Genomic DNA, 9,823 nt, shown 5'->3' on the forward strand with positions numbered 1-9,823 from the left:
GGGGGAGGAAGAAAAAAAAGTAAAATTAGGAGGAGAGAAAAAGGAAAAGAGTGAGGAAGAAGAGGGGGCAAGGAAAGGATGGAAAAGGAAAAGGAAACAATGTAGGAGGGAAAGGAGAAGAAGAAAAAAGTGAGAAAGAGGAGGTAGAGGACTAGAAGAAAGAGGAGAAGACTGGGAGTAGATGGAGGGAGGAAGAAAAGACAGAAAGAGGAAGAGGAGGGGCAAGGAAAGGATGGAAAAGGAAAGGAGACAATGAAGTAAGGAAAGGAGAAGAAAGAAAGATAGGAAGAGACAAGAAGAGGAGGTAGAGGAGGGGAGGACTGGGAGGAAGAAATCGAGAAAGAATGAAAGGAGTGAGGAAAAAAGAGAGGAGGAGAGGGAGGACAGAAAGAAGAGAGATAGGAAGAGGAGGAAGAGGAGGAAGAGGAGGAAAAGATTCAGCAGAGGGGGGAGGAGGAGGGGAGGGGTGGCCTGTCCTGTTATGGCAGAACAGCTCGGGGTTGCAAGATTGCATCATCGCAGGATCAGCCTTCTATAAATAGGATGACGTCACCCCCCTCTGCTCTTCCTCCTTTCTCAGCCCCTCCCTCCCTCGTAGCATTCCTCGTCGCGTCACCGCGGCCCCGCCCCCTCCCGGCCGCTATAAAGCGGGGTGATGCAACGCGCCGGTTACAAGCAGCAACTAAACGCGGCGGAAGGAACCGAAAGAAGAAGGAGACAGAGACAGAAGAGGCACGAGCTCACGGTGTCACGGGGGGACGTTCGTTTTCTCCACAGCCACCTCACCTCATCCGCTCACTCTACAGCTTTAACAGGTGGGTGTCGAGATGTGTTTATGTTTTGCGGGGGGCGGGGGGGGCGGGGGCGGTGAGTGTTGCTGGGGGGAGCGGGTGTTTGTCAGTGAGAGAGGCGGTGTTGTGGCGGTGTTGCGCCGGTTAGTGTAGCGGAGGAGTCCCGGTGCTCTCCCCGCGCGCGGATGTCCCGGGACACTTTGGTAAAAGTTTAAAACGCGCTTCTTTCTGTCACATTAGATTCAGGCAGAAAAGTCTTTAAAGCAAAAAGTATTACATTTATAACACAGCTGTTTCCTGATTGTTCATCTGAAGTTTATTGTTGTTTTCTTAAACGTGTTTTCGGATGTAATTAGATGGAAAACAGCTGTTTTTATTCTTGGACACATTTTAAATAATAATCTATAGATATCATACAAAAATTATATTTATATAGACAAGTGTAAAACCTTTTGGCTCAAAATGCAGAAGCAGATTTATGACTGAACAGCTGTTTGATTAACATTTATAACGTGTTTGTTTTCCTGATTGTTCATCAGATTCACACGTTTTCTTCTGTCATTTCTAAAAACTTGTCTGTACACTTAGTTTCTTTAGGATGCAAAGAATGTGTGTGTGTGTGTTTTATCTTTCTTTTTGTGAGATAACTGAAGTTTATTGGTTGTTTTATTTTAAGTTTTCAAAGGTGTCATTTGATGGAAAACAGCTGTTCTTATTCTTGGACACATTTAAAATGATAATCTAAAGATATTATACAAAACCTGAGAAATTTTATGGAGATTAAATGTAAAAAAATAAAGTGATTTAGTGACAAAAAAAAAAACTGACTAAGTATGATGTAAATCAATGGCAATGTTACATGAATTGGAATCGAATAACTCACCATTAAGTTCCTCACTATAAGACATTATGACAATATTATAGGAGTAAATAAGTTTATTTTATGTGTTTGCTTCATGAATCAGTGGATCATGTAATTCCTGTATTGCATGAAAGTTTGTTATGTTCTCCCAGATCTGACATAAACATCATAATCATCTTATCAAACTGTCATAACTGTCCATGAGTCACTCCTCTGTTTAGATAACAAACCTCCACACCTACTCATCATCTTTAATTGTTTATGGTGTTTTTCAAAAAGGCAAATATTTGAGTTAGGGTTCAGATGGTTGGGGTTTTGGCATATTGCACTCTGTGACTATGACTTATTCCTCCTCCCTCTCTGTGTCGCCTTGTTCAACATGAAATCTTGATATTTAAACACAAAACTTTTTTTTTGTTTGAATATTTCTAAATTCTTGTCGAAATCTCTGTCCTTTTTTCTCACTCTAATATTCACACAGACTCTTAATTACTTGTCTGTGGTTCTTAATAATAAATTTAACCTTCTTGAATCATTTATAATATTATTACAGTAACATATTGTGTGTTTGTGTTGCTTCATACTGAGATAATTGGTGTGTTTTCATTATATTTCATGAAATTATCATTATTATTATGAGCTGACTTTTTGAATAGCTTTGTGTGAGATCCGTCTCTGTGACTCTGACTGATGTGATCTCTTGTGTTTCCAGAATGATGCTGCAGCACTCGGGTCCCTCGCTGGCCGACATCAGCTGCTCTGCCCTGGTGCCCTGCCTGTCCCCGCCGGGCTCGCTCACCCTGGACGACTTCACCAACTTCACGCCCATCGTGAAAGAGGAGCTGCGGCTCGCCATCCAGACCAAGCGCCTGTCCAACGGGCTCAGCGCCGACATGAGCTCGGACGGAGCCAGCTCCAGCTCGGACCGGGCGTACGACGCGCTCCCCTGCGGGTCGGGAGTCAAGAGAGAGGTGAGGCAACTGCAGCGTGTTGTCATTGTTGTATTTTTGGACACTGACCGTGTAGTGTGTTTTCCCTATTGTGTGTGTGGGGTAAAATACTGACAGTGTATAATTGTCTCTGGTTTTTAGTTGACAACCGAGGAGCACGATAGGAGGAAGAGGAGGAGGGAGAGGAACAAAATCGCTGCTGCAAAGTGTCGCAACAAGAAGAAGGAGAAGACGGAGTGTCTGCAGAAGGTACGTTTCATCCTCCATCCATCTGAGAAAAATAACTGAGCTCTCGGATTTTTGTATCACTTTTTTAAAAGGGCTTAAAAATGATAAGTAGAAGATTAAAACCAGATGAAGTTAAGTTGTAAATACTTCATTTTTTTAACCTTTCGATGTGTTTACTTAATGTTTTTGTGTCAACACTCAAAGCTGTTAAAAATCTTTCAGTGTGAATTTAGCAAACTAAATCTTATAGCCATTGTAAAATTATCTGTATTTTGCAAATCTCTTTTTACGACTTTCAAAACTTTATGATCCAAAGTACAAAGAAGCTCTAACAAGAAGCTTTAACATCCAAATTAACACAAGAGTACAGTATTAATAACTGATTCCTCTCCCTCCGCCCTCGTCTCGTCTCTGTAGGAGTCGGAGAAGCTGGAGAGCGTCAACGCCGACCTGAAGGCTCAGATCGAGGAGCTGAAGCAGCAGAAGCAGCAGCTGGTCTACATGCTCAACCTGCACCGGCCCACCTGCATCGTCCGGGCCCAGAACGGCCAGACGCCTGAGGACGAGAGGAACCTGTTCATCCAGCACATCAAGGAGAGCACCTTACAACTCCACAACCTCACCTCCTCCTCCATCACCTCCTCCTCCTCAGTCACATCCACCTCTACAGTAGCACCTCTAGATGGAGGACTCCTCACCCTCGATCACATTCACTGCCCCAGTCACCTATGAGCTGAGCGAGCAGGTGTTTTTGCCACTTTTCTAAGACTTATGCGACGCGTCCGCCCGCCGTCTCTGATGGAGCTGAGACTGTTCGAGACGCAGGTGGAGCCGCCGTAGACTTATGACACGAGAATGACAGTGAGACGCCACCTCCAGACGGCTCCTCGTTCTCATTCAGCATCCACAAAGCTGCTACAGAGAGTGTCATAACGTGACCTCAGCACCACCCACTCCCTGAAACCGTAGCTGCTGATTGGACAAAAAGTGACGTACGATGGACACCTTGACATGCATTATGAATTTCTTTTTTTTTTTTTTTGTTTTTTTTTTTTTTTGTTTTTTTTTTTTTTTAGTCAGGGCCAAGGACAGATGCTAAAGCACTAAAAAAAACAAAAACAAAAACATCAACTGCTTTTTTATTTACAGGTATTTTGAATAGATGAGTCTGGATTTTGTACCAAAGTGTGATTTCAAGGTGATCAAGGCACATGATTGAACTGTAGATGCAGGATGATATGTGAGTGAGTTTGAGCTGCAAGTCACTGACTCTAAAAAAGACTTAGTTTATGAAAAATAGTATATTTATTTATTAAGTAACTACTGTATGACCTGTATCAACCCTGTCTGCTTGTCCTTTTATACAACATGAAATACTAAATCTGCTGCTACTACTAACCACTCAGGACGTACACTGGCTGTAGAAGTCAATGCCACATGTTTATTTTCTTTGCCCGTTTAAAGGATGTTGGTCTGTCAACCAGGGTAGAAGTAGCAGCCACAAAGGGAAATGTAATTTGCAGGCGGGGTTTATAATGGTTCTGCTCTTAAAATGTAGTAAAAAAAAAATGGCCGAATACTCATATATGCAGACGATACCTTACTTTTCTTAACAAACAAAGCTGTAGTAGTCAATGCCACATGTTTATTATCTTGCCTCGTTTAAAGAGCTAACCTCTCAAGAGTATAAGTCAGGATGATGGATGTCAACCAGGGTAGACGTAGCAGCCACAAAGGGAAATGTAATTTGCAGGCATGGTTTGTTATAATTCTGCACTTAAAACAAACTAAAAAATCGCCAAATAATCATATATGCAGACGATACATTACTTTTCTTAACAATCTGAAATCTACTGTACGCAATGTATATAATTTCACAAGTACACTTTAATTATCACTGCGTTCCCTCTTAAACAGACCTAGTGTTGCTTTGTACATCCTCTGTCACGATGAAGCTACATGAGTGTGAGTGTTATTTTTCAGACATGTTTGTTTTCTACCTAAAATCTTGTATATTGTATTGACTGCGCATTAACTCTGTAACTGTATCTGTATGTAAACACCAGATGCCTCCTTTGGTTTTGACAGAGCAAAACAAGATGAAAAGAAACGATTGTTATTTTAAAGAAAAATGTATTTATTAATATTCGTTGATTTGGGAAGTTATGTTCACTAGATATCATTAGCTAGGTATCAGAAGTGTTGCATCAGCTTTTGGCTCGTCCTTTAACATGCCTGACTCTGAAGTTACACAAGATGACGTGATATTACACCGTGTGTTTTGGACCTAGCCAGTATCTGGGTTTCAGTTCATGCCAAATATTTCCCTCACCCTCCACTCCCTCTTCCTCTCTCTGGCTCGTTAATTTTACAGTGAAATCATCCCTCAAGGGAAATGTGGTTTATTGCGCAAACAGAAACTGAGGAAGTGCAATGATCCAGAGTTAAGAGGTTATGTTCTTTTCAAATACGAAGCAACGTGTTCGTCAACAGCCGTGTTGAAACTCTGGTTATCAGTATTTGGGTAAGTCACAGCACTTCATCTAAGAAACACTCCAAAGGGTGATAATTTAAGCATAATGCTCTTAAACAGCACAGTAAACTGGTTCATGGTGAGGACTGAAGTGTTATATTTTATATTGTTTAACGTGTGTGTTATGTAAGCAAATAACTTTGAGAGTCACACGGTTAAAAGGACGCAGGCGTCTGCGTGTGTTCATAGTGTGTGTGTTGTATTTGTGGTTCGTTGTCCCGTTGTTAGTCATGGCCACTGAGTTGGACGTGTGTGTTCTCTACTGTGCCTACTTCTACTGGAGGCTGCTTCACTTCTGTAGCTGCTCGACTGTCGAGCATCGTAGTCTGAAAGAATAAACTGTAGGCTGTCGGATACAACTGCACTGCTAATACCGACGTGTACTTCCATCTTTGTGACCTGTTGATTTTTGTTTTTGATACTTTGTTAATTAAAAATATGTATTGCATATGATACCACCCATCTTGTCGTTTTTAAACATAATTAGACACAATAATGATGATTAATGTCATTTCTCTGTGGACTGAGGCTTTGATACTTTCACAGTATTAATATAGAAGCTCGAGCTGATCTATAATCACACTACACATGGACACAGACCTTTACACTGGAGGAGCTTTAAAATTTCTGGTCCTAATATATACTTTATTTACATTGTACCGTGACTGTACGATGCACACATTATTGTCCTCACTGTTTTTTAGGTTCACCTGTACAGTCTCAGGTAATCCAGCACGTTTGTGAAGCTTATGATTAATAATGTTCTGACGAAACCAGAGAGGAAATTAGTTTGTGTTGTCTCGGCCTCGTAGCCTCACCAACGTCACATCTTCATCCAACAAAATAATGAAACAAAAATAATTAAGTTTAATCTTGAGATAATGGCCTTGAATAATTTATCAGCACCCTCAGCAGCTATTATTTGTTGTTTTGCTTAAAGTAACACAGATACACTAATTCTGCTGCCCAGTTACATCAGCACCAACCAGCTCTGTCCTCTGAAAACATATAAGGATAAAAATATAAGAAAATATGTAAGATACTAACAAAGAGAAGCAAACATTCCCAAAGCTCCAGGCAGAGGCACTAAACTTTTCATTCAGTGGCTCGTAGAAAACTTCATAACATGAACACGAGTTCACCTACAAACCTTCCTCCATGTGAACTCACCGGACAAGACCGGACATGTTGGCTGCTGAGACACGGGGGGGGGGGGGAAGAGGGAGAGAAGAGGGGAGGGAGAAGAGAGGGGAGAGAGAAGAGAGAGAGAAGAGGGAGAGAAGAAGGGGGAGAGGGAGAGAGAGGATGAGAGAGGCAGGGAGGAGAGAGAGAGAGAGCAGAGGAGGAGAGGGAAACGAGAGAGGGAGAGAGAGGGGGAAGAGAGAGAGAGGGAGAGAGGAGAGAGGGCGAGAGAGAGGGGAGAAGAGGGAGAGGGAGAGGAGAGAGAAGGGAGAGAGGGGGAGGGGGGAGAGGAGGGGGTGGTAGGGGGTGGTAGGGGGGGAGAGAGGGGGGTGGTAGGGGGAGAGCAGGGCGGGTGGTAGGGGGCAGAGGAGGGGGGGGGCTGCACCAGTGTTTGTTATCTGTGAAGATAAACTGTGGAACAACAAACCCAGACCAAATAAGTCCCCGCTGCATCTACAGAAAACCTGCACCACATTCTGATAAAGTCAAATTTTCAACAACTTTTCAATTTGTTAATTGGAGAAGTGTTAAAAAAAACTGCAGGAAATTCATCGTGGTGAAATACCTGCGAAGGTCTTTCTAAATCTCTTCGTTTCGGGTGTAAAATGTGTCATTTCCTGTGTGAGGACGCCGGTTTAAACACATCCGTCAGCGGCCGAGCCCCTACCAGAGAAAGGAGAAATGACCAGCTCCAGTGTGAAAGCCCAACACGTCCTCCATGAGGAAAAAAATAACCACATTCTGACTGAAATACGCCGTTATGATTGACAGTCAGTTTAATGGACTTCTAATTACCCAATTACACAGCAGTCTAATTGGCATGAAGTGGTAAATCCCACCCACCAGCCTCAAGACACGTCAAACAAATCACTTGATCCAGGTTTCTGTCTGGTCCTCTCAGGTGAGGAAAACAAACACCAATATACGTCGCCACTGTTTACTATCATGAATCTGTTGTCATGTGTTTCCACAGTAATGTTAGATCTGTGGCTGGGTCCTGTAAGATAGAACATCTGTGGGTTGTTTTTCATCTGATGAAGTCATTTTGTTTACTATATATGAATCCTAAGACTCTTTAAGTTTCATTTCAAAACATTTTCATAAGACTGCGCTGTGGAGAAGCTCCATAGCAACCAGCGCTGTGAAAGTGGGTGGTGTCCTGTTTGCCGGAGGGAAATGTTTCGACTTGACTCCATGTTGTTTGATTCACAGCTGGTATGTTAATCACAACTTCTAACATACTGTCAGCTCGCATCATGTTTCCTGCTCTACCTGCTCTCTGGCTCTGTCTTTAAAAATGTTGCAGCAGGGCTGTAGTATTTTATCATGTTACTTCACATTCATAAAGAAACTTGTTTTTAAAGCTCCTCCAGTGTAAAGGTCTGTGTCCATGTGTAGTGTGATTATAGATCAGGTCTAGCTTCTATATTAATACTGTGAAAGTATCAAAGCCTCAGTCCACAGAGAAATGCACACAGCCTGTATTCAGAAACTGAGCCTTAAAACCAGCCGTCAGGACTTCTGGAACTTTGTGATGTCACAACAAAGCAGTCACCAAGCCCCGCCCACCTGGACCCACCATCCAAACCTTGCAGGATTTGGTTTCTCTGAGTGTTTTTACCTGAAATCTGAGAGTCAGAGCCTCCTCTCTTCTGATTGGCTCACTGACCTGTTGTTACTAGAGCTGCAGAGAGAAGCCTGAGAGAGGAGATGTTAAACTACACTGAGATGGTTTTTATATCTTCTGATGGATCAACACTTCAAATAAAACACAGAAGAAGAAAAGATGGAGCTTTAAGAAAACAAGGCTTATTTCTTTTTTTTTAAGGGTCAGTTAGTATCTCAACCCCCAAATTCAACTTACACATTGACTAGAATCAACTTATGCACAAGACCACTTTAGTTTACATGAACATTTCGACTTTTCATATTAGGAAGAGTTGGCTGCTGATCCCAGGGTTGGCGGTTCGATTCCCGGTTTCCCGAAAACAGGTTCCATCATGAAGGGCGTCCGGCGGAAAACAAACAAATGCCACATCAAATACATGGAAGGTGGTGACCCTTCACAGGAGCAGCTGGAAGACAACAACAACAACAACAACAACATCAGCAATTATATCAATGGTGGCAACCAATAAAAACTAAAACCACTCAATCATAACACAGCTGAAATTAATCACATAGTATTATAGATGTAACATATAACTATTAACATTAATGATCAGTGTCTGTACGCATAACACCAAACATCACAGCTAAATGGAACGCAGCCATCGTCGTCCTCTTCCATTGTAATATCTTTTCTGTTATTAGTTATATAACATGCAGATTTCCATCTTGCAGAGAGATAAGTTAAAACTTTCTCTTCTCTCTCCTCCATAAAAAGCAGGTATTTCATGTGGTGATGTCCCGTTTGCCGAGGTGAGCCTGGGTTCAGCTTTTCTCGTTTCTGAGGCCTTTAATTGAATGATTCAGTGGGAGTGCCACGAGCAGAAACTCTGACATGAAGGTGTTTGCAATGTAAATGAGACTTTTTTTTTTTTTTAATCATCATTATCATTATCATGAGAAATCCTGCTGAAATAGACCTCAGTCTGTTTCTAGTGAGTTTATTCTCTTTCTCAGTTGACAAGCTGTTTGTGGACGAGGACGTTCTGTTAGCTCACAAAGAGGAAGCAGAAACAGAAACGATGAGTTTCAACACACCCGGAGGAAGCAGCACAGGACGATTTACTCTCGGTTCAGCTCGAGGTCGTAACTGAGGTCACTGTGGAGCTGCTCTCTAACCAGGAAGTGATCAGCTCTGATCGTAATGATTAGAAACCAGGACGTTTTTGGCTGGTTTCTCTTAGTTTCATTGGTTTTGGTCTGAGGTCCAGACCGATGGTAGCTGTTCTCACATGGGATATTGGCCAGTACAGGGTTACACACACACACACACACACACACACATAGAGGGGAGGAGGGTTAAAAGGAGTTAAAGGGAGAAGGAAGATGCTTTGTCATTCTCCCGACTGATGCAACTCAATCTCAAGCGGAGGTAAGGTGACTGATGCAACAGCGGTGTCATAATCTCTGACCAGCAACACCCTGTGTGTGTGTTGGGGTCAAAGGTCACAGCTCATGGATTTGGAAGCAGCACAGTCACCTAAATCACTGGGTACAATAAATTCATTGTATGCACAGTGATAGTGTATTAACAAAGTACAAGAAGCATGAGTCTGAACTAAACAGAAAGCATAAATCACTGATTCACAACCATTTAAAAAATCTACTT

At 42.3% G+C, this 9,823-nt stretch overlaps 1 protein-coding gene across 1 annotated transcript; it reads left to right on the forward strand.

The window, feature by feature from the left end:
* Nucleotides 1–690: 690 nt before the first annotated feature.
* On the forward strand, nt 691–3,871 carry atf3 (activating transcription factor 3). Its single transcript, XM_022758972.1, has 4 exons — nt 691–815; nt 2,366–2,624; nt 2,745–2,852; nt 3,249–3,871. Exons 2-4 carry the CDS (start codon nt 2,367–2,369, stop codon nt 3,561–3,563), a joined length of 681 nt encoding a protein of 226 aa, XP_022614693.1. The 5' UTR covers nt 691–815; nt 2,366; the 3' UTR covers nt 3,564–3,871.
* The last annotated feature ends 5,952 nt before the right edge of the window (nt 3,872–9,823 follow it).

Source organism: Seriola dumerili, unplaced genomic scaffold, assembly GCF_002260705.1.
Source record: "Seriola dumerili isolate Sdu_G_001 unplaced genomic scaffold, Sdu_1.0 BDQW01000312.1, whole genome shotgun sequence".
NCBI lineage: Eukaryota > Metazoa > Chordata > Actinopteri > Carangiformes > Carangidae > Seriola > Seriola dumerili.